This window comes from Grus americana, chromosome 1 (assembly GCF_028858705.1).
Source record: "Grus americana isolate bGruAme1 chromosome 1, bGruAme1.mat, whole genome shotgun sequence".
NCBI classification, from domain to species: domain Eukaryota; kingdom Metazoa; phylum Chordata; class Aves; order Gruiformes; family Gruidae; genus Grus; species Grus americana.
Genome location: NC_072852.1, coordinates 51,694,615 through 51,718,772, shown reverse-complemented (window position 1 = coordinate 51,718,772; position 24,158 = coordinate 51,694,615). Strand labels below are relative to the sequence as shown.

General features: G+C 40.9%; 1 protein-coding gene and 1 long non-coding RNA gene across 2 annotated transcripts; one reads left to right on the top strand and one right to left on the bottom strand.

The window, feature by feature from the left end:
• Positions 1-922: 922 nt before the first annotated feature.
• LOC129209630 (uncharacterized) lies at positions 923-6,324 on the bottom strand. Its single transcript, XR_008578132.1, has 3 exons — positions 6,240-6,324; positions 5,036-5,115; positions 923-1,036 (listed from the first exon to the last, which is right to left on the bottom strand). It is a non-coding gene; the product is annotated as an uncharacterized LOC129209630 (long non-coding RNA).
• Positions 6,295-21,134, top strand: NDUFA12 (NADH:ubiquinone oxidoreductase subunit A12). Its single transcript, XM_054834245.1, has 4 exons — positions 6,295-6,450; positions 10,552-10,634; positions 11,584-11,671; positions 20,865-21,134. The coding sequence occupies exons 1-4, from the start codon at positions 6,362-6,364 to the stop codon at positions 21,043-21,045; spliced, it is 441 nt and encodes a 146-aa protein (XP_054690220.1). The 5' UTR covers positions 6,295-6,361; the 3' UTR covers positions 21,046-21,134.
• Positions 21,135-24,158: the final 3,024 nt, after the last annotated feature.

Here is a 24,158-nt window from a genome sequence, read left to right as displayed (position 1 = left end):
TTTTTATAAGGAATGAGGCATAACTAGGTTTTCTCAGGAATGGGAGCTTTAAAACAGGTAAATTAATACAGGGATGAACACGCTTTTTTCTTATTTCTGTCTGTTAACCATTGCAGTTATCTTTGAGAATAATGCACCATCTCATGGAAAGGCTCAACAGTGAAGTTCTGGTTCTGTTGTTTTGTGTTTTTAAGATAACTGCTGTTCAGTTAAATGGAGCACATTAAGTTACCTTCAGCTCAGGCCCTTAGTGTTTCTAACAGCTGTTTTTTACGATTACATCATTTCACGTTACCACCTGTGTGATTTATTGTCATTTTTAGTCTTGTGGATAGACGTGCTTTGCTACTGAATGAAAGGCTGGCTAATAGTACTGGTTTCTTTCATGCTGTTCAGTAACATTGTTGATCAGCTAACGAAAATGTGACTACTGAAGCTCACTCCACCATGGATGTTAAAATATCTCATTATTTTTGTGATCTCTTCCTTTAATTTCTTTTTCAACCTTTTGATCTTCAGCACTCCAACAGTTTCATACCCAATCAGCATTTAACCAAACTGTGACATTTACTAGCCAAAAAGACGTCTCTTTGCCAAGGACAAGTTTAGTTTCAACAGTTTTAAAATTTTCAATGTTAAGAGCAAGAAAATTCATTTTAATATAAATCACATGAAAAACAATTTTACACATTTTAGAATCCTGTCATTTAAAGATGGGAGCAATCTTACACATAAATAAGCTTACTAGTTCAAACATTTTTCATGAAAATATATTTTGTACATATATACATGAGTTTAGGTTGCTTGTTTCATACTGGTAAAGTTCCTGGTGCAAATAACTGTTATATTTAGAACTTTTTTTCGAAAGTACATTCATTGCAATACCTTTTGCAGTTACAAACTTACCTGTCCATGCATTTATTCTCTTTGTGTCATCTTCAGTATCAGTGCAAGTCAGTACGTTCATTTTGTTCAGTCTTTGCAGTTTGCTAGTATATCATGGTATAAGCATTACAGTGTCACTGTAGTTGTCTCACTGTTGTATGAAAAAAAATCAGTGTAAATGTCTTGAAACCTGGGTAAATTGGTAAATTCTATTTTGACTGTATTTTTTAAAATAAATTGTAACTTTCTATTATAGAAAACAATTGCAATAACCTATTACTTTGTTAGTGGTTTATATGCATTGACTTACAGACCTAACAGTGTATATGATTACAAAGAGTTTGTGGATCTTTCACACTTTTCTTACACAATGTAGTACTGTCAATTATATTCAGTCTCTGGGATTTGTGATAGCTGCAATATCTTGCTGGTTTTCAATCTTTGCTGCTATTAACCCTTTGTTTCCATGCTTACTACTTTCTGGCCTAGGAAACTGAAAATGTAATAATTTATTGTAAAATTTAATTTACCAATTTTTTGCTTTTTAAAACACCATATAGAAGTATGTATTGTAATGAACCCTGATCACAGATCTTCATGTCATATAATGCAATAATATATATTTGGAAATGATTATTTGATTCATTACAGATCAGTTTTAGGTTGGAAGTTAGAGTGTGGTTGAACACAGTTTTTTTTCTTTTGAAAGAAATACAGACTTCAGATGTTCAGGTTTAATTACCTCAGTTTTAAATACTACTGGTTAAATAATGAATTTATTCATATTTAAAGCTGTGAAATTATCACAAGTTTTGGTCTACTCCATTATTGATTTCTCAATGATAATTGATAAACTGTAGGGGTTTTTTTAGTCTTTGTCTTCTATTACAAATGAATGTGCAGATAACCCAGAACAGCATCCCAAATGAGAAATGAGCTACCATTCTTTCCATGTTTAAATTCTGGAATGTTTTTATCATGAAGTAAATTAATTATCCACTGACACATTGCAGAGAGAACATTTGTAAGGTACACTGTTAAAAGGTAAGTTTGGACGATGCAATGAGCTTGCTAATTAGAGAGCAGGAAACAAGCATTTAGAGTCTCTTCCCCATCAAAACTTATTCCAGGCTCTCTCTTGCCTCTGTTTTAAAAAATTACCATTCGCAGTAGTTAGAATCATAGTATCACAGAGTGGTTTGGGTTGGAAGGGACCTTCAAAGATCATGTAGTCCAACCCCCTGCCATGGGCAGGGACATCTTTTAGATCATGTTGCCCAAAGCCCCATCCAACCTGACCTTGAACTCTTCCAGGGAGGGGGGATCCACAATGTCTGGGCAACCTGTTCAGTGCCTCACCACCCTCATTGTACAGAATTTCTTCTTTATGTCCAATATAAATCTACCTTCTTGCAGTTTAAAACCATTGCCCTTTGTCCTGTCACTACAGGCCCTGGTAAGAAGTCTTTCTCCATTTCTCTTATAAGCCTCCTTTATATTGAAAGGCTGCAATAAGGTCTCCCCAGAGCCTTCTCTTTCCCAGGCTGAACAACCCCAACTCTCTCAGCCTGTCTTCATAGGAGAGGTGCTCCAGCCCTCTGCCAATGTTTGTAGCTCTCCTCTGGACCCTCTCTAACTTCTACAGAGCCCTGTTCACCAGTTAGACTGCTAATCAAGTACTCTCTCATACCAGTAACTTTCCACAGGTCACCTCTGAAGAGAAGAGCGCTGTAGGAAAAAAGTGCTCTTCTGGTGAATAGCAAAAACTTGTCTGGGAACTCTCCAACTTTGTTTCCCCATGGCATCTCCTTTCTTCTCTCTGCTCAACAAACATCCCTAGCACCCACTCCTGCCTTTCCTCCTCATACCTCTCTATCAGATTACCCCAAAGAACACTTGTACTTCATCATATGAACCCTTCTCTCACAAGCTCCTTTCTTCATATGTGTAAAAAGTCTTGCATTGATACACACCTGTGAACATCCCTGCCTCGGTCTTCCTTTACCCTCTGAGCTCTCCAGTGTGAAGCCCTACCCTCACTCTGATCTACAATGGCTAATACGGAATATAATTTTCTACTACATGAATATCGGAAGTCAGGGTTGTGCATTTCGGCTTGAGTGTAGGAACTGAGTGTGTCCTCTGAGTCACTGCGCTGGAAGTGGACCACTACAGTATCACCCTCTTCAAGTGTCGACATCTGGACGCTTACAGTTTTTGTGGCTGTTGATACTGGCTGAACTAATGCATTTCCTGATTATCTTTTAGTAATTGGATCTTGTAGTAATGCTAGCTCATATATTTTCAAAGTTAACTGTGCTTGGGTTAGGGGAACAGGTGTGAGGTGCTAATAAGCAAAGAAGATTATTTTGTGTGGAGTGGTGGGGAAAACGGGATAGCACCAAAGCGATGTTCTGGGGTCCCTTTTAACTAAACTTCCATGCTGGAGTTGTCTGTGCTAGCAGGGAAACTAGATGGAACCACTCCACCATGGGTCCTTCTGAATTAATACAGCGCATTTCGCTCAGCAGAAGTGTCCACTGGACATCCAGAGGACCAACCTGCCTTGCTTTGAACCTCCTGGTAATACCAACTTCCTGAACAAGAAAGTTGGTTGGCAAGAGACTTATGAGCAGCCGACCCTGTGGCCTTAGTCCTGCAGATTTCTGGTGCTCTGTAGGCCTGCAGTCTAATCTCTTCCAAGAAGCTGTTCATGAGGTGTCTAAGCTCCTTTACAATTACTTCATCTTAGAGTTTTACTAAGAAGCAAACTGAATAGCCACATGCTTTGGTTAATGAAGGGTAGCTAAAACAAGTTGTTCTTTCATGCTGTAACCAGCAGAATTTTGCCATTGGGAAATGCAAGATGAAATTACTGCTTGAGACGTAACCCAAACAGCTCCCACGAAGTGGCAGGTGTTTTCTAAAAGTGCCAGTGAAGTTGTTGTTATGGGGGTTTTGAGTGTTTTACTATTGTCACAGAAATATATACATATTTCAGTGTTTTTTGAAAATTGTAAAATACATATGGTTTTCAGTAGATTATGCTTTAGCTCCAAGCAATGAATTTACCTTTTAAAGCAGTTGAATATATGTGACAAAAACGTTTTCATTGTGCTTTTAGAAAATAATACAGATTATAAGACTGGCTAAAAATCCATTAGTGAAAGCATTAGAGATTGTATTGTTTAGACTAGAGGGAGAGAAACTGTGGTTAGAGACTGGACTTGAGTAGTATAGGACACTGAGTTGTGGAGACTTTTGTTGTGGATTGGACAGGACTTTGCTTCTGGAACTTTGCAATTTTAGAAGGATGGGATAGGAAGTGATAACATTTGGAGCAAATGATCCTTGAGATCCCTTCCAACCTGGTATTTTATGATTGTATGATTTTCAAAAGCTATATAGTTTAGTCTTGTTAGTCTGTCTTCTGTTGGATTTCTTAGTTTAATTAAGAAAAGGAATTCCAATTAATGTTGCAAATGTACGTTCCACAGTGGTGAACTGTTGCAGAATAAATGTATGTGACTTTCCATACTAAGAATAGAGGGAATGGCAGTGGTATAGACAAACATAATAAAAATAGTTCTTCTAAAGTAAATACTGAATTACTCTGTAGATCGGTTGATTTTTGCACTTTCTGAGAATATATGAACTTAGGTTTTTCAAGATCAATTGTACCACTGAATAAAGCTCTTTAAATAAAAATGAAAATAGGTAGGATTCAGTGAGACTGTTGTGTGCTATCAAAGTCAAGGGAAGTTGCATGTCATCCTTTGAGTCATTTAGGAAATGCGTTTGTTTATCTTTGAAAAATGTGTTCTTTTCTGTTACACTCTGAATCTGGATTAGAAAAGAAGCAACTAACGTGTTCAGAGTTGAGAGGGGGTTTTTAGCCCTGAAGAGAGTTCTGCTAGTAATTCTATGCCATTTACGTGGACCACAGGAGAAAGACAAGGCAGCGTTAAATGTGTTTAGCAAGTTTTTGAGGCAGCGAGGTTCAGTGTGCTAAACTTTTGGGAAACAAAAGCAACATCTAACAGAGTCTTAAATTTTAAAAACTCGGAAATAAAAATTTCTGATGAGTGCATGAGTTTTCTAAGCTACTTGAGTGATGAAAGAGCAGACTACAGGGAAGTAGTTTCTGTACCTTGCCAGGCTAGCCTTGCAGCAACAACAGTCAAGTACTCCCAAGGTCCATCGCAGGGTGATCAAAAATACTTCCTCCTGCTGGTGCAGAACCAGGAGAGGACAGTGGGACAAGACGGAGGTGGTGGTGTAGAGAGGTAAGAGATAACATGTTCCTTAATGGCCTGGCAGAGTTGGGAAAAGCCAGGGAGACACAAGACTGTTAAGCTCTTCTCTGACCATCACCAACAGTCTGCATGGGGTGACATGTCACCTCCCCTGTCTCCTAACTTGATCTAGGTTATCCTGGACTCTTGGCTGCCAGCCTTAGTAACCCTTTTCTTATCATGCATCTTGTGACCTGTGTGAAATAAGGGACAGACTGTAGAGATTTCCATAAAAAAGGGAGGGGAGGGGGGTGTCCCTATCTTGAAGTTGTTTCTTGCTGACCTTCACATGTGAGCAGTAAGTAGGCAAATGCTCTTTTTATGGATCTAGACACTATGCAGAATGGAAGCCCAAATCTCAGTATCTTCATCAGAAAATACCCTTCGGCAACCTTAAAGGCCAGAAGGATCACACTGCTGGCTAAGTTTCTGGATGGTTGCTCTGTTATCACAAACAATGCAAACTAAATGCTAGCTGCACTGGGAGCCAGTCAAGGGAAATTATCATCCCCTTGGCTGGCGAGGCGGCACCTGGGATACCAGGGTCCTGTTCAAGTAGGATGTCGAGATCCTGCTCTAGCAGAAGGTCGTTGCAATGGCCCCCAGCTGGGGACACGTGCACTTGAGAAGATGGGTTTTGAGGGAGTTCTGCACCTACAGCCTGGTGAAGAGGTGATCAGGGGCATCTAACTGCAACCTACCACTGCTTGCAGGAGAGTTAATGAGGACGATGGAGCCATATTCCACATCGGGGTGGATCACAGAGCAGCAGGAGATGGCTGACGAGCTGGATCAGGAGTAACGTGCTCAGCAGCCCGGCAGGGCAGTACGGGCTGCCCGGAGGCCACTAAATCTTCCTCCTTGCCCGCTCTCAGGGGCAGGCCAGGGAAAGCCACGATGGGCCTGCTCCAAGCCGGACGCCGGCCTGGACGGCCCCAGAGGCCGCGGCCAACCGGCCCAGGCAGCCACCCGCAGCCGCGTCCGATCCCGCCGGGGGGGTTTGGACGACCACCAAGCAAATGGCGGACGGTGAGTCACCGTCTCGACCTTGCCGCTTACCCTCGGGCGCTGGGCGGACGAGGCGGTACTGCCTTGCTGACGGGGTCGGGCCGCGGCGCGGGAGGCGGGGCGGCCCCGGGCCGGAACGGCGGCGGCGCCGGGAGCGGCAGCACCGCCCCAAGATGGCGGAGTACGTGCAGGTGCTGAAGCGGGCGCTGAAGCACCTCGGCGGCCACGGCGGTGTCCGCGGCGCCCTATGGCAGTTGCTGAGGTAACGGGGCGCCCGGCGCGCCCGGAGCAGGCGAAGGGGGGCTCCCCGCTCCCGCGTCGCCGCCCCGCGGGGTCACCTTGGCGGGTCGCGGCCGGGCGGGCGGGTCGCGGGCGCCCTGCCCCGGCATGAAGCGGGGTTGGCGGGGGTGGGGGAACGACGTGGGACAGCAGCAGCAGCCGCCGCTCACCGCAGCGCCGGGGTGGTCGGCGGTCTCTGCCTCACGCCGGGCGGTGTGCGGTGCCGGGCCAGGCCGCATGAGGAGGCCGCTCCGTGCAGTCCTCCGAGCGGTCTCCCGAGGGGCGGTGTGCCGGGGCGGTACGGCTCGCCGCCCTGAGTCCCAGTCGCAGCCGATACTGTGGTCAGAGCGTTCCCCAGGCAGGCTCCAGTGTGTTCCTCGATGCTGAGCTGTCATATCGCCCAGGCAGGTTTTCTCGGTGTCCAGCCTCAGTCCTTAGTCCCGTTGCCACAGCCCTGTCTGCCCTGGTGACGCTCTGCTGCAGCTGCCTCCTGTGCTTCTGCGGACCACCATCACGCTGGCCCACCGGCTCTTTGCTCTGGACCACTTCAGGTTGGCGGCAGCTTTCTTGAACTGTCCAGTGCACAAATCTGAAAGCCGTGCTTCTGCTGAAATCCTGCGGTGTGAAGCAGAGAATTAATTAATCTGCCTTACTGGCTGTAATTCTTTAACACGTCAAACTGTATGCCTGCCTCTTTGGTAATGGGTTGTCACTGTTGACCTGTGCCCAGCGTTGGGTGCCCTCTAGCCCCAGTGGCGTTTTCTGCAGAATTAGTTGCAGCCTTTGTTCCTAGTTGTGTCTGTGTACTTGGTTCCCAAGCATGGAACCTTGCACTCATCGACATTAAACTTTTCCCTATTTTTTTCCCCACTCACATTTCATCTCTACCTTGTAAAGAGTATTTTGAGTTGCAATACAGCATGCTTGAAACTCCTCCTAAATAGAAGGAACTGCAGATTTACAAAGGTACACTTTCATCCAGATCCTTGATGAAATGTAGGGTGGAATTCTGAATGGTATATGATCCAAATTCAGCAGCGTCACTAACCTGTGTTACCTCTGTAGCTGATCTTGGAAAAGTAATAGAGCATTTCTTTGGGATACGGTGAATGTTTTAGGCCTGACCACATAGCCAAAAAGCCTTTTTTTAATTAATAGTGGGAAGTCAGGAGTATGGGATAGGGAGGATTCACAAAGGTGAACTTCCTTATCAAGGGCGCTCTTATGCTAGAATAAACAAGCCAAGCTTTCCGAGCCTTCTTGAAGACTTTTTTTTCCAAGTCATCATAATAGCCCTTTTTCTGTTATTTCTTGTAGTTTAAATTGATCTGTTTTGAACAGTTAAACATAACATTTTACACAGTTGCTGATCAGGCCTCATCAGTATTTTCATACAGTGACTTTAGTACTTGGTTTGTTCACTGAACACAGCTCAGTTCACCTGGGACATCCTAGGATCAGCTTGTCTTTTTTTCCTCACGTGTCACTTAATTGGCAGCTTGTTATTGCCTTGTGATATCCAGATGTTTTCCTTGTGATTATGCACACAATGCTTCAGATCTTATTAGTCTCCAGATGCATCACCTTGTGCTATGACCTTCATACCGTTGATTTTCATTCTAGCGGTATCACTCCAGCCCTGAAGACAGTACAGAACTACCTGTACAATAATGTGACCTTCCTCTGTATGGTAATATCATAATCTGCCAGACCCTTGTGCTTTTTGGGGGTTCTGCTTTGGTTTTGTTTTGGTCAGGAACCCTGTAAAGTGTTAAATAAGACTGCTGACATCAACATTCTTTGTGGAACTTCACTAGTAACTTTCAATCGGCTCTGTATCTCCTCTTTCAGCTGAGCATGTTGTCATCTTCCTGTCAGTCAGTGTATTGTTCCCTTTATAATTATTATACCATTTTTCATTATTTTCTCATTTATTTTGTGGCACAATATCGTATGCTTTTCTGAAGTCAGCTTGACTTCTGGGGGCGGTCTCAAGTCTCAATTCTGACTTTGTATTCCTGCTAGCTGTGGTGACAGGCAACTTCTGGCTTTTCTGTCTCCCCTGTAGAGAGCAGCTCAGATAGACCTTCCTCTTGCAAAACTTTTTAGAGGGAAATTTCAAGCTGTTAAGCAGTATAAGTTAAGACAATATATGATTTCCCCAGCTAGTATTTTACTATTATTTTCTGTCATCCCCCGCAAGTTGTTTTCTCCACTTTTTTCCTTTCTGAGTCTGTAGCTATTACACTGGCAGTTGTCAAGAGGAGCTGGGGAAATAGAAGGGTAGAAGAGTTTGAGTATTAGGTTTCACCTGACTGCCCCTTCCTAAGCACATGGTAATGAATGTCTTGTCAGGGAGCTTTTGTGAATCAGAGATCACAGGCTGTCTTGACACCTTTCTACTATGCAGTTAAAGGGAGCAAGGGTGGAGGCAGTACTCTCCTTTTTCTGTCACAAGACCAAAGTTAGAAGAGAGGTGTGCTGGGTGGAGAACCACACCTGATCCTCATAACCATACAAGCGACACAGCTGCTGCCTCCCATTTGCTTTTCAAACCATTGAATCCTGTGTCAAGGGATAAACTTGGCACTTACAGGAAGAGTAATCAAGATGTATCTGTCTTGCAACAATTGGTGTGTTTAAGAAGTAACTACTGGTAACTTGGAAAAATGATTTACCCAAGTCAGGAGACTCTTTCTCTACAAGGCTTTTATTCTGAATTTCTCTGCTTTTCTCTATGTGCTTCCTACTAAAGAGACTGGAACAAGTTTTATGCAGTAGAAATCAAATTATTAAGAACCTATGTGCCTGGAAACATCCTCCTTACTTAGGACTTGGTGAAATCGGCTGGAAAACGTCCTCTGTAAACTATAAATAGATCTTAGTGTTTGATATCAGTGTTCAGGACATGAAGTCAGGACAAGGGTATAAGAACCCTTACAAGAAAGGGAGGGGAAGAAGGAAGGGAGAGCAGCAGTGAAATTGCTCTTCTTTTTCTGAAGCGGGGAGCTCGGGCTTGCATAGTTGAGCCAGAGACCTACGGGTGTTTCCTTTGCCTGGGACCACGGAGGTTTAAAATGAGTACTTGGTGGAGTGATTATCATTTTCATGCACCCTGGGAGAATGACAACAGAAAAACTTTTAAGTGTGGATTCCCATCTAAGGAAGCATGCATGTGCACATCCCTTCTGTCACTTGGGACTGAGTTGAGAGTGCATATAATACTACAAACTAAAACCTTTGAGAGTAAACTTTTCCTTATGTAATTCTGCTTGGGATTAAATGTCAGTAAAAAAGCAAAGCAAAAATGCAGATCTAGGGGGGAAAAGAGCACTTCAGTAATTTTAAGGTTTTATCAATAGAATGTAAATCATAGGTTCGGTTTAATTATTGATATGTATAGTAATGTTAAAATATGTTCTGTATAAAGAGTTGAAACTGGTATATACCTTATCTGGGTCAGTGTAAGTCTCCCAGAGTGGCAAGGTAAATGCTTGCATCTTTCAGTTACACAGAAGCTAGAAAGTAACAATTGTAATTTAGATTTTAGCATGCATTTCCTTAGCATGCAGCTACAATGGCTTAAAATATTACTATTCCTCTCCTGGAGGTTAGTGCCCAGAAGCTGCTTCAGTGCTGTCCACTTTCCATGGCAATTCAAGCTGAAATGGTAGTAATACATAGCTGAGAAAGATGGTAACATCTTCAACTAAGTGAATTAACATGGGTCTCTGGGACTCCCTTCCACACTATTTAAGGTTTTGTCAGTGTTAAATTGTGCTGTTTTGCAGAATTGCAGAATTGCTTTATCTTCCACTATAAAGAGCTTTTAAGTAAATAATGGCCCCCAAAAGCCTTTTATTATCCTGTCAGTGGGGCAGACAGGAAAGGCATGCTGACATTAGTTGTAAGAATTGGTGATTATGTTTTGTAATCCTTAAGCTTGTATATTTTTTTAAAATAGCTTTATATATGTGTGTTTAAGAGTTTTCATTACAGATTTTTACCAACCCCTAAGAAATCTCTATCACAACTTCATTCTAAGATGATGTCAATTGAAACTTACTGTTTTGGGAATTCACAGGGTCAATGATTTGAAGACCGGTACGCTGATAGGAACTGACAAATACGGAAACAAGTACTATGAAGACAAAAGAAACTTCTTTGGTATGTGAGCTAATACAAGACTGTCCAACTTCATAGATTGTGTAGTTTCTGCTGGTGACATAGAACTTGCTGTCTGCTTGACTTGTGTGAGTCTTAGAGAGGGGACTCATAGAAATACTTTGACACCTTCTGCCTCTGTACTGCTTTCTTCAGTTGCTTTGCAAACATATTCAATCTGACTTAAAAAATATGGGATAAATCTAAGCCAGTCAGATGCTTTCCATGCAGGTATGCCTATATGATAATGTGATTGAGAGCTGAGTTTGGTTCTTGACCTAAAAGCTGGTAGTTTAACAGGTGGGAGAAGAAAGAGAAGTGCTTTTAAAACTGCTTCACAGCTCTACTTATATAATCACTTCAGGGCAAAGAAACACAGATTAGCTTAAACTTCCTGTTACCTCAAGTAGTGGGATTTTAAGTAACATTTGTAGAGTACTTAAAAAGGTAGTACTTAAAACATGAAGGCGATGCATTAGCAATCAACATGCTGGTTAGGCCAAGCTCTGCCTACTGTAGGCTAACTTGTAGGGTACCTGGGGAAAGCAGTTGCTGGGGAACATTGCTTGATAGTTTTATATGGCTGAAACTTAGTTTGATCTTTGGTTTCTAATAGCAATGTCATTTTGCAAAAGACTCCTAACGGGGGAAAAAAAAAATCCCTAAATCTATTTCTCTGCCTGAAAACTTTGTAAGTTCCTATTTCCTGTTACTTATACAATAGCTAATACTTGCTTCCTCGTAAGAACATTAGATTTAGCCATATAAAAATACGGTAACAGTAGAAATACAGAAGACTTAGAAAAATAAAAGCTGTACTGACTTTGAAATAAGTGCCCATAATGGTAGATAGTTTTAGTCAGAATACTTTTCCTTGTGTTTTCATGAATTCTCCCCTTTATATGATTTTTTTTTTTTGAGCTAATAGAATATTTCTGTTTGTTTATTTAAGGTCGACACAGATGGGTCATCTATACTAACGAAATGAATGGCAAGAATACGTTTTGGGAAGTTGATGGAAGTATGGTGCCCCCTGAATGGTAAACCATTTAGCTTAATAATGTTGACAGATACCAATTGTGTAGTTGCCTGCGTATTTTCTTGCGTTACAAAGCAGAAGATTAAAAAAAAAAAACCCTAACAATTTTATAGTAATAAAGTTTTCTTGGACACAGCTATCTTATATATGACCACAAGATTTCAGACTGGTTACTTTTAATTTTGAACTGCATTCATAATGTGATATTGCTCACTGTCCTCACAGTGCACTCACTGCTTCTTGGAATAAGAAAAGCATTTTGCCAGGCAGATTGAGCAGGTCAAGCTAGTCTTCCAATTTTCCTTATTAGTTGTGATTCCATCTTAATGGCTTGGTAAAGCCTACAATAGCATTGAGCAGCCTGACATAGAAAAAATATTTTTATTCTCCATTCTAGATGAGAACCTAAAGAACGTAAGACAGTGATGGAACATCCTTAATCCACAGCCATTAACAGCATAATTATTTCAGTTGATATACATTGATACTCCACAAGATGATGAACAGCAAAGGGCCAGGATGTTGACTGCTACTTGACTATAATTTTTTTCTTAAGGTTTTGTTTTCTGTCATGCATTTCAGTAATAATTCTGTACAGCCTTGAGTTTCAGAAGGTCTCTGGCCACACAGCTGTTAATACTTTTTTTGTCTTCTTAAATAACTCAGGAAAAACACACACCAAATAAAATAACTGTACGTCAGCAAAAACAATATCTTCCCAATTCTTGAGGAATGTGAATAGCACTTCAGACACTAAGCAATGAAAGGTGATATGAAATATAAGAGGTGCTTGGTTATACTGGACATTGGTGAACATTGGTTTTTATTCTTACCGTGATAGATGTTCTGTGCCAAGACTGAGATTATCTAAACTCCTAAATTGTGGCTCTCATTAGAACATTTGAGAAATGCGTGGGTAGACTGTCTAGGCAGTCAATTTTGTTTCATATTCTCCCAGCCATAAAATTATGTTTAATGCAGTTAATGTTGATTTCTGTCTTCTTCAGTAAGAGCTTAATGGCATTGTTTTTCAGAAGTGACATTAGAATCCCCAAAACTAGCATGTTCCTGCTAGTGTCAAGCTGTTCCTTGTTATCTGCGTAATAACTGTTGTGCGGTTTTAGTTTTTATCCTCTCACTATTAGACTGTGCTGGTTTTCAAGATTTTCTTTATTTTGAGGCACAGGTTTTGTTGGTCTCTGTTTTTTTTCTTTGCTCATGCTTATATGTTGTTTATTGTGTCCTTACAAACCTTGATAAAGGGTTTCTTCCTGACTATCAAAGTCATGTTTCTAGGATTAAGTAGCTTGTTTAGATCACATAAATTAGTGAGGTAGAAAAACTTGTTTTCTTATCAACATGGAAAAAACTGTCCTGGAAGAAACAGTAATGTTTCGTTGTTTTCAAGACTGCTCAGTGCAATGGGGCACGAAAGCATGAACAGCTCTGTGTTCTAAGGTATTTTTGTCAGGCAACTTAGTTGTGCAGTACTGGTCAGTTCTTTGGGGGACAGGTTAATGCTGAATAAATTTGTATGTCCCATGGCAACCTTAGATGTTCATGGTTTTGTAGTAGTCTCTTATAAAAATCCTACTGTGTGTGTAGTTGCGCTATTTTCTTGGGAAGTATAGAGAACTCTAGCAGATGTGCAGGAAAAACTTTTTTTTTTTTTTCAGTATAAGTCATACTAGAGGTTGGGTTTCTCTGTGTTTCTGGTTGTTGAATACACTGTGCATCTTGCAGTATAATTTTGTGGTCAGTCGTGTGCCTTCAGGATTGTGGAATATGAACGATTGGTGAAGTAGAATCAGGTGGACCTTGCATTTCATGTGTGATGAATTGGAAAAAAAACATTTTGGTATACTGAAAAGTTCTGAAAACAACTGTCTGGAAAAAATAAAATGCAAATTCATTTAGCTACCCTTTACCTTCTGTCAGATAGTGGAGAAAAAGAAAAAGCAGCAAGAAAAAACATCTCGTGTAATAACATATTGTACTACCATTTTTAGGAACTACTGAATATTTTCAGTATTCTGAAATAATTGGTCTTTTGACAACGGATGTACTGAAATCACAGTCTGAAGGAAATCAAGAGAGTTGTTTTGACATATGTCTACTATACAGGGAATTGAGACTGTTGCTTTTTTAAAATGTTGCTGCACCAGAATATGTAGGCTTGTGGTTTATTCTGATAGAGTTGTGGTATTTAACCTCTTTGTTACTCTGGGTTTTCTTTTGTTGTCATCAAAATCAAGATGTTGGTATCTACTTTGTTGGAGACAAGTTAAGTAGATCTAAAAAAAAAAAATAAATCTTTCAATACTTGCATTGGGAATGATTAGCATTAATCTTCTTGTAATGCTATACAAGATATTTGGCACATTTTTTTTCCTGCACAAAGACATTTTTTACACTGTTAGTTATGAAAGCCAAAATACTTGTTTCGTCTCCTACTGTTCAGAGCATGTTGTTTGCAGGAACTTAGTACTTCCATTTTTGAACACACTGATCGGCTGTGCTCTGTGAACATATAAACAATAAAAGTTAAATCTGCTTGTACCAATGCCTGTATGCACACTTTATTTAGTGCTTTCATAGAATTCTCCATTACAGAATTGCTCTAATCATTGGGCTGTGTATTGAGCTCATTTCCATTTTACTGTTGTGTTAGAAGGCCCAGTATCACCTTTTGTTCCTCATTCATTTATCCCCAACCTAAAAATATTACAGTTAGCAAATCATCTCCAGGAGCACAAGGTTTTATACTATTTTATACAACTGGCATATGCTGCTTCATGCACTTACGTTCATGTGTAGTCACAACTTATGTACAGATGTACTCATTGCAAGCAAAACTTTCTTGTGTTTGCTCAAAAATAATCAGAAACCAAGCAGGAAGATGGTACAGATAAATGACTTTCAGGTTTAATATTTTATACTTTTGGCTCTGTAGAAAAGCTTTTTGAAAGGTTTCAGGGAAGAAAATGTTAGTGTTACGATTAAGAGGAACGTGTGACTCCTTGGGAATCCCTGAGCAGCTTGTAAGTACCGGTCAGGGTACCAAAAGTATTTTCATAGGCAAAGGGGTTTTATAGTAAAAACTGGCTGCCTTGAACGTGTACTGCTTGATAATATTGCAGTTTGCTGTCTTCCTAGGGCAAGGGCTTTAGGGGTTATAGTTCTCTCCGTTGACCCTCCCACTTGCCCTGCTAGAAGCAGGCTCGGATCACAGGCACGCTGAGACCTGGGTGAAGTTCTGGGCAGGTTAGTAGGGAAGTGTGCTTAAAGCAGTGTTAGCTTCCCTCCCCCCCTCGCTTAATGAAAGGCTGCACAGAGAAGTCAAATATTAGGGGTGTAAAATACAGATAGATGAATCAAAGAGCTTAGTGCTGCTTTTTTTATGAATGTTACTATCAGCTGCAGATTATCTGCACTCAGTTTAGCAACATAGCAAGTTGCATTGTCTCACTTTGCAATCACAAGAGGAAGGGGAGGAGTGAAATCATACAGCTGGGTGCAAAGACAGAGGGCAGGACCCTACTCTTCTGGCACCAGCAGCCTCTTACTCTGTGGTGTGCAGGAGGAGAGCCGACAGGCAGTGCTGCAGGATGAGCTAGGTGTTATGGGGATGACAGGTTGAGTAAGTCCACATTATCATACTGCTGAGAAAGAAGTGTGCTGTCCTAAGAAGTGGGAAGAATTAGTGCCTGCACTCATGCAAAGTGACTCTTCCTTTCTGCTTATTACCAGGAAGACTTATATAGGGTATAGTGCTCGACACCGGTACTGTGCTCTTAAAAAAAACCAAACACACACACATATAGACAGGGGAAGAAGCTTAGGGAAGAGCAGGAACAGTTAGAAAGAACTTGCTTAAAAAGGAGAAGAAATGACCATGGATATAATCTTGAAGCATTTCACGTCTTGCAGAAGGGAAAGGCATAGTCTGTCTTCTGCAGATAGATGGGTAGAATAGGAAGCAGGAGGTTTAAATTATAGAGGAAGTGATACAGATTGGGCATTACTATCCTTACCACTAAAAAATTCTACTCATCTTCACTGGCATAAATTGGTTTGGGAAGATGAGGAAGCCGGTATTACAGCAACTCCATAACAACTTAAGGAGGTGTCTGCTGGGAGTGGTGTGGATATAGCTGATAGTTCCTTGGGTCTAAAGCATATGCAGAGTGTCTAAATCCCTTCCAGAATTTCTAGATTCTTTGACCCTCACAATTAAGGGTTTGTTGGTTCTTTCCACTGAAACAAGGTGAGGGGAGAGGACTGAGTATCTTACTGTCCTTAGTCTGTTTGGGATCAGAGGAGAGAATTGCCTTTTTTCCCCCTACATTTTCTGTATCAGTCTTGATTTTCAGGTTATGTTCATGTATCATGCAAAAGTTCCCTATTTGTCTGCTTATTCCCAGCATGGGCTCCTATTTGCTATTCAGTGATCAGAATACTCCTGTAGCTGAAATTTGGAAGAGCACAAGTTTGCATTTGGAGGATTCTGGGAGGTTCAGCTTGAGCCCACTGAGGGGGGCAACTTGGAACCTGATTCTCCGCTTTCAACAGGGTTATGTCCAGGGTTTCAACAGGGAGGAAGGCTTCCTTTTGAGAGTGTATAAAGTCCAGGTGAGTCAAGGCCCAATATCCTAGATGCTGGGATGCTTCTCTTGCATCACTTTCAAAGCCTTTTGTGGCTGTCCGCACACTGTTTGTTTACCATTTATCTAGTTTAATGTAATTTGGTTTGTGTTTTGGCCAAATACTTTGCAAAAACAAATTGACAACTGATTTATGTATACAAACTAGTTAAAAATAATATGCTCTTTCAATATGTTATGTCCTGTGGGGAAAGAAGAACTGTAATTTGAGAATAGTTTTCTCCATTTGCAGGGACACTTCATTTTGCCAGCGTTGTCCCTTGTATGTGTAACGTCTGTCCTGTACTTTGATGTTTGTGGGTGCAAATCTGACATTTTTGGAAGGAGCTTCAGGACTGCTAACTTCATACAATGAAATACTTCAAATTTAACTTCAGTTTAATAATCTACATCCTCTTTTTTAGTTGATCTGACAGCCAAAGGAGGGAGGAATGTAGCATCTTAAAGTGCCAACATACTAAGAAATGTAAAGAAATGTGCTATTCTCCTCTAAAAATGCTGCTTTTCAAGTCTGCCTCTAAGGAAAACAAAACAGAAAGATTGAACAGAAAAGGGGGGGGGGGGTAAAAATTCTATCTTTTCAGTAGTTTCGCAATAAATTTGTGGGATTTACAGCTAGATTAAATGCTGATGTGGTGTTTTCAGATAAATTGGATGCTGGTTTATTGCTGTACAATGGTATCCTATAGTACCTTTCAGGAGAAATCAAAATTGTCTTCCATGTGTACACAAATATAAACATGTTTCTTGTCCCCTGGACATAGACCTGGAATAATAAATGAAGACTATCTTTAATAATTAAAAAAGCTTCTTTTTATGCTACTCAAAGTCAAATCCCTGATTTCTCATTCACTTAAAAACACCTGGGAAAGCACCAAAATACGTTTTGCCCTTTGACCATAACACACATCTTCACTTCTCTTTTGCCTTATTGCAACGCAGTTAACCTGCTGAGAAAACTGGATGCTAGGAAGTTGGCAAACATCCTGAACTTTTGTAGACAGTGCCTGAACCTTGCAGATGCATATACAGTAATAGCTATGGAGTTTGTGTAGCATTGGTTCTTGTTTGACAGCTTGTACATCATATAATTAGGTCCAGTCCTTTGTAGCTTCAGTTTGAAATTTTCTTGCTTTTAAATATTTGTCTGACTTGGGAGAAGAAAATTCTACATAATCTTGACAGCAGCTGGAGATACTTTAAGGTGTCTTTCATCTGTTTACCTAAAGAAAAGTCCAGAGGCTTTGCTAAGCCTCAGTCTGCTTGGTAGTGACTCTGCTCAGTGATTCAGGAACCTGCTTCAGCCTCTTTAGAGCTTCTGCTGTCCTCTTTATTTTGTTTGTTCTGTGCAAGTTGTCTGCTTCTTTGTAGGTTTTAAGTCATTAATTGCTTTTCAATCCTATTTTTCCATGCCTGGATTTATAGGCAGAATTTGTATAGAAATCTGGCCATCTGCAAGATGTCAAATCTCTTTATTCATGCTGTTCAATCTAGTGCAGGAAAAGCTTTTCTCGAACATCTGGGAGTCGAGTCTATGAGACGTCAGGGCTTCAAAGGACTCTTTGAGGGAGGTTGTCAAGGGGAAAGTCTTCCCAAAATAAAGTTTTCAGTTTTTACATGTTTTGCATAAGTGGAGAGTGGGAGCTTTTGTTTGAGGGAACAGACTCTTTGCAAATCAAAATGCTTTTATAAGTCACATGTTGGGCTTCTAAGGGGAATCTGTTGTGACCAGGCTTAAGCCCTGAAACTCTTAAATACAAGTGTACTTAATAGAGTACTAAACAAACTTTTGAAATCTCTTGAGGCATTTCCCTACCTGTGACTGTACTGAATTGTCTTGTAGATGAACAATTCTTTTTCTACTTTCCAGTGAGAAAATGGAGTTTAAGGATTGTTTTTGCTGATCTATTTAAATTTGAGCCCAATTTCATATTGATATTTTTTAATTTCAGAAAATCCTGAAAGCCAATATAATAATGCTTTAAGTACTCCAAAATACTGTATTTTAGACCACTTCATGGATTTAGTCTTAGAAAAGCTGCAAAACAATAGTTTAAATAACTGAATAAAACTATTGTTTTCTGTCTCCTGAGTCAAATGAGTAAATAAACTCAAGTCAATACTGTGATAATTTTTCTGATGTTTCAAGGAGTGAGTGTACAACATAAGTACACTTGTAATGAAAGAGATATCAGATACCATGCAAGCTTGAAATCTAGTTGATTTTAACTGAGCTTTAATGGAGTTCTTGTGCTCCACCTGCTCTAGCCTGTCTTTCAGGGCCTTTGTAACTACATTTCTGTCTGAGAAAACAATTTTTTGTTTGTCCTGTCGGTGTGCAGGACTCTGGGGGGAGCGTGAGGACAGTGAGGCACGGTGATAGGTGTATAAATAAGGGTTGATTTGCAGGATCCCTATCTACTATTACCAGAAGCATCACTAGGTGAAGGTGTGTGTTTTTAAGTTGCCTCTGTATGTTATGGTAAGCGGGCTTGACAAACTGAGCCTGCTCTGGAGTGATACTGTAAAGCATTTTGAAATGCAATACTTAAGTCAATATTGGCAGAATGTATATGGACACATGGACTCTTCTTTTCCCCTTCCTCCTATGCCACAAACTGTGTTTCTTTGTGTTTCAGTGTAGAGCTGGTTTGTTAAGTATGAGCATACAATCCCACCTCTGTCATATTAGCTGTTTTACAGCATTTCTCTCAACTTTGATGTTAGCCATCATACGACGCGTGCTATCTCGGGTAGTGTGAAGCCCACTGGTAGTACACAGCATTCTTCTCCCAGACATGAACTGGGAGTTCACATAAGGTCAGGGCTTTGTGCAGTGTGGACAGGTCATTTCAGAGGCTGGTCATACCAGGGTTAAAATCGAGCAAGGCCTGATCGCGTCTCCTCAGAGCGTGATTAGCAATACTATGGGGCCACCTTCTTCCAGACAGAAATCATTACCCAAAATCTTCTTTTTTTAATAGAAGTAGTGGGAAATGTATCCTTCAAATGATACCAGATTTACAAAGGAGAGTGAGAGGAGGAAGAGAAGGATCTCCCTCCCACCTGTGTTGCATTGGGTCACTTCATCTGAACGTGTGTATAGCTTTCAAACTCATAAGTGGATGATTTTTCCCATAGGAGGCCATTCTTTACCTCTAAACAAGCTTTTTCTTCTTACTTTTAAAGGATCTTATAGTTCCATCTGGTTTGGTATTCAAGCCAGTTTCTTGGCAATCCTTAGTCCTACAATGTGTGGTTTTCATTTGGGGTTTTTGTTTGTTTTTTCCTTATAGAAAATGAACATACGGCTGACACATTTTTAAAGTGAGATTTTTGTACTAAAGTTGTATCCAAGGTTGTGAGGTTTTTTTCTTTTCCTGAAATAAATGTCTAGAAGCTATTTGACTGAAAAGATAATCAGCCTTCTGTAGAGCTCTTCAGATTTAGAATATACTTGTCAAACACATCTATCTATTTCTCACTACTTCTATCGTGGTTTTGTTTTGGTGTAGTGCGCTGGATTTGTTGCTAAAGGCTGAAGATGCAATTCTTAGGCTTTCTCATAACAACTGGAATAGAAGACGACTTATTTTTAGGTCACATTCTTGGTGAAAGCTGATTAGCAGAAGCCTCTTTAATTCCACCTCAGTAAAAATGTACATAAGCTTGCAAAAAAAAGGTCATAACTTCACTTCTGTCATAACTGTGCATGTATACAGTATGAAGTACATGTAAACTGGCAGCTTATAAAAATGTTAGTCGGCTTTGAAAGTTGCTTTGGGCATTGAAACAGAAATGGAATGACATAAATTCAGTTGATCCTTGCTGTATTGTTTCAGTGAATTTTTACGGAAAATACTTAGCTTGATCATTAATGTTGTTTGCACAGGGGAAGCTTGACATTTAGTTCATAGGTAAAGGATAATCACTATAATTACTTGGTAATTACTCCATTACTGATTGGTATTAATCATTTTATTGTGCAGTTAGTAAACATTTATGTGATTGTTTTAGGTGAACCTGCATCATTTATCCATATCCCAAGTGGTGGCCTCATGAATGCTTTGGAGATGGTATTGAAATTGTGTGGCGTATTCTTCTGGTAAAAAAAAAAATTAAAAAATCCACCACCAACAAAAACTCAGAAAACAAAACACAACCTTGTGGCTTTCTCACGTGTAGTGCCTGCCTTGACCTGGCTGGCTGGTTAAGGCCATACAAACATTTAACAATTAAATACTCCATGCCCAAATATTAAGCGTACAAAGGAACAGGAAATCCAAACTTAGATGTGTTTTCAGTTGCTTGGAAGCAGAACTGTTATTTATCAGTTATGTTTGTGTAATTTCTTTAAAGCAGTATCTTGTAGTCTCATTCAAAGTCATACTAGATTAAAATCGGGGGGAGGGGTTCTCCTTTCAAAATAAACAGTGTCTCTGTACAGAAGGAACCCTTGGGAGTCAGGAGGAAGGCTTCTTATAGATCATGTAATGGTCCTAAATAACAATGTGTCTTTTTCCTCTTAAGGCATCGCTGGCTTCACTCAATGACAGATGACCCTCCAACTACTCATCCGCCAGTCGCTCGTAAATTTATCTGGGAGAACCATAAATTCAACCTCAGTGGCACTCCCGGACAGTATGTACCTTATTCTACTACTCGCAAGAAGATACAAGAGTGGATCCCACCTACAACAGCTAGCAAATAGCAACAAAAAATGTGACTTGCCTCAGCTTTGGCTTTCAGTGTAAATTGTGTTTTCACTGGTTTTGTTCAAAATAAAAGCCTCCTATAACAGCTGTAGTTTAGTTTACTGAATTGAGGGGAAACTAAGTGAGAAAACATTGGGAAGAGGTAGAGGACAAAATACATGGCAAGTCTTAATTTCATCAAGATATTGGGCTTTTTGTCATATTGTCAGTGGCTCTTGTCTTCACATAAACAGCTTTCAAACTATTTTTAGCATGATAATCATTCTGTGACAGTCACTTCTCACATTTGTACCATTCAACAGAATACAAATATAAATTTGAAATACAGGATTCTTGTCTTTAATGTTATCCTATTATAGTCTCTGCATGGCAAATAATGTATTATGCCTGTACTATATTAAGAAGCCATCTCTTTAAATATTTATGAGACAAATTAGAATAATAAGGCCCATCAAGGATTATAGTTTTTATTCATAATTATTTGTGCATGAGTATGCATGCATTGCTGTATTACAATATGGTATGATACATAGTATAAAACTTGTAAGGCAACAGTAATAGAATGACATCTCACGCCCTAAGGGAGCTCAGCCATAAGCAGGCACCAAAGCTGTTCCTGGCCTCTTTGATTTTGGACTAAGACCCCCAGGTGTTGATAGTGGAAAAGTTGCCTGTTAGGTAGATGTGTAGGGGTGCTTGGTTGCCATATGACTAGTCAGTGCCCGACCATCAAAAACTTAATCAAGGAGGTGCAAAGATTGGACCCCATCACAAAAACAGTTTTTGTTGCTTCTGTGTCACAGATTCATTAGATGTTCTCACAGGCATTTGGGGTGGACTGCTTGCTCTGTTGTGATGTGACTTTAAAGGTGTAGAAGTTTGAGTACACATTTTGTTGGAAATTAGAGAAGCAAAATGGACCAGAACCTATTCCCAAAAATGTGAAGTTTACAAGTTCACACTTGAAAGAGTTGTTTGGGGCTGTGGCTTTATTCTGTATCTTGCAGTTGGTTGCTTCTTATTCCAGCCTGCTAATATTTTTTAGCAGAGCTGCCATCTCCACAAGGCTTGCTGTATCTGATGACCCAGTCTGTAGATAACTGACTGTGGTGGGATGCTCACCCAGCTCCTCATGCACTCCACCACCTCAGCTGGATGAGGGGGAAAATAGAAAGCTCATGGGTTGAGATAAAGACAAGGAGACTGCTTACCAGTTACCATCGTGGACAAAACAGACTTGACCTTAATTTATTGGCAATTAAAATAGATTTGGATAGTGGTAAACAAAAGCAAAAAATTTAGAACACAACCTTCCTCCCTCCCCTTCTTCCCAGCCTCAACTTCACTCCCTCACTTCCAGCTCCTCTACCTCCCCCACAGCGATGCTGGGGAATGGGGGTTGTGGTCCATCCTCTCTGACGCTCCTTCCTCATATGTTCCCCCTGCCCCAGCATGGGTCCTCTCCATGGCCTTGCAGTCCTTTGGGATAAACCTGCTCCAGCATGGGCTCTCCACAGGCTGCGGTTCCTGTCAGGAAGTACCCACCTGCTCTGGTGTGCGCTCCTCCTGGGGCTGGGGGGGGAATCTGCTGTGGTGCCCGAAGGCCTCCTCACCCTCCTGCTTTGCCTTGGTGTTTGCATGGCTGCTGCACCCTTCTTATCTTTTCCCTTCCTCCCCTGCCTATGCAATGTTTTTGTCCCTTCTTAAATACAGTTTCCCAGAGGTGCCCCCACCTTGGCCTCAGGGCTCAGCTCTGCCCTGGGGGGGTGGGCTGGAGCTGGCTGGAACCGGCTGCGTCTCGCTTGGGGCAGCCCCGGCCTGTCCTCACAAAGACCACACTGCAGCCCCCCACTGCCAGAGCCTAGGCAATTACACCCAATACACTGACGTATGAAAACCATTGTAAAAGACAACTAAGAAGGGGTTTGAATATATTATATGCTTGCAGTCACCTGCCAAGAAGAAAAACCCTACTTCACTCCCTAAAAGCCACCCCAGCGGCTGCACTGCTGGCTCTGTGCTGGCTTCTTTTCCTTCCCATCCCCACCTGACTGGGTCACTTAAACCCCAGTTGATTCCTTATTAAATCAATTTCTGTGTTAATTTGTTATTTAAAGGTGGAGGGTTTAGCTTTAATTGCTTTTAACTAGTCCTAGTCTTTAAATGAGTAGGAAGTAGCACTTACTGAGATCTTCCAACCTATCTAATTAAAAAAGAATAATGTTTAATTTACTTTAAGTCAACAAAAGCACCAGGCACAGCTGAAAAGCAATTTAGGCCATACTGAGCAGCTTACATGGAAAGGACTCTTTCAACATTTTCATCTTGATAGATTATTTGACCTTAAGAACCAAGTTTCCCCCAGTGCTGCTGAAGAGCTTCATTACCAACACTCATCTCTACGTGCCCTATGGGCACAAACCTGGGTAGAGCAATTAACTCTATTAGTTTTAGCCTCTACTTCTTTTTAATGTGTTTTCTACCTATTTCATTGCTCTTCCGTCTTTGTCCTGTGGATTTTTTGGATTGCAGCCTGAACACACACCAGGAGATATGGTTGGGAATGAGCCTCCATATTCAGGGGACAGAGAGAGATGCAGTAAGTCTTCCTACACCTCCTGTGCCAAAGAAAGAGACCTCAGAGCTGGTTTGTCCTTTTGTTGTCAGCTGGAACAGAAACGTTGAGGGAACAAACAGTTTTGAACATGTTTGTGTGCAGCAATACTCCACAGAAAGGCAGGAAAATGGGCTCGTCCTCCTGCCCCGCTGGGCCGAATGAAGCAAGCCTAGGATTCAGTAGCTCGGTTTGGAAAATATCATCAATCCCGTTTCTGGAGGGGACAGAAACTTGCTCATCCTGCTTTAAGCAGCAGGAACCACAAATGCTGGATTTTAAATGCAGAATTTCACTGACATCTCTTGCAACATTGCTTCTCCAAGGTAGATTGCATAAGGCATGTGCAGGAAAAAAAAGCATATGCAGAAAAATCAGCGGTCTTCCACAGGGCTCTCTGCTAATGCTTTTGCAATTCAGTCTTTTTATCAGCAACCTCATTCAGTTATAGAAGTTCACCTTTGCTGATGACATCTGCCTCAGTATCCAGGCTCA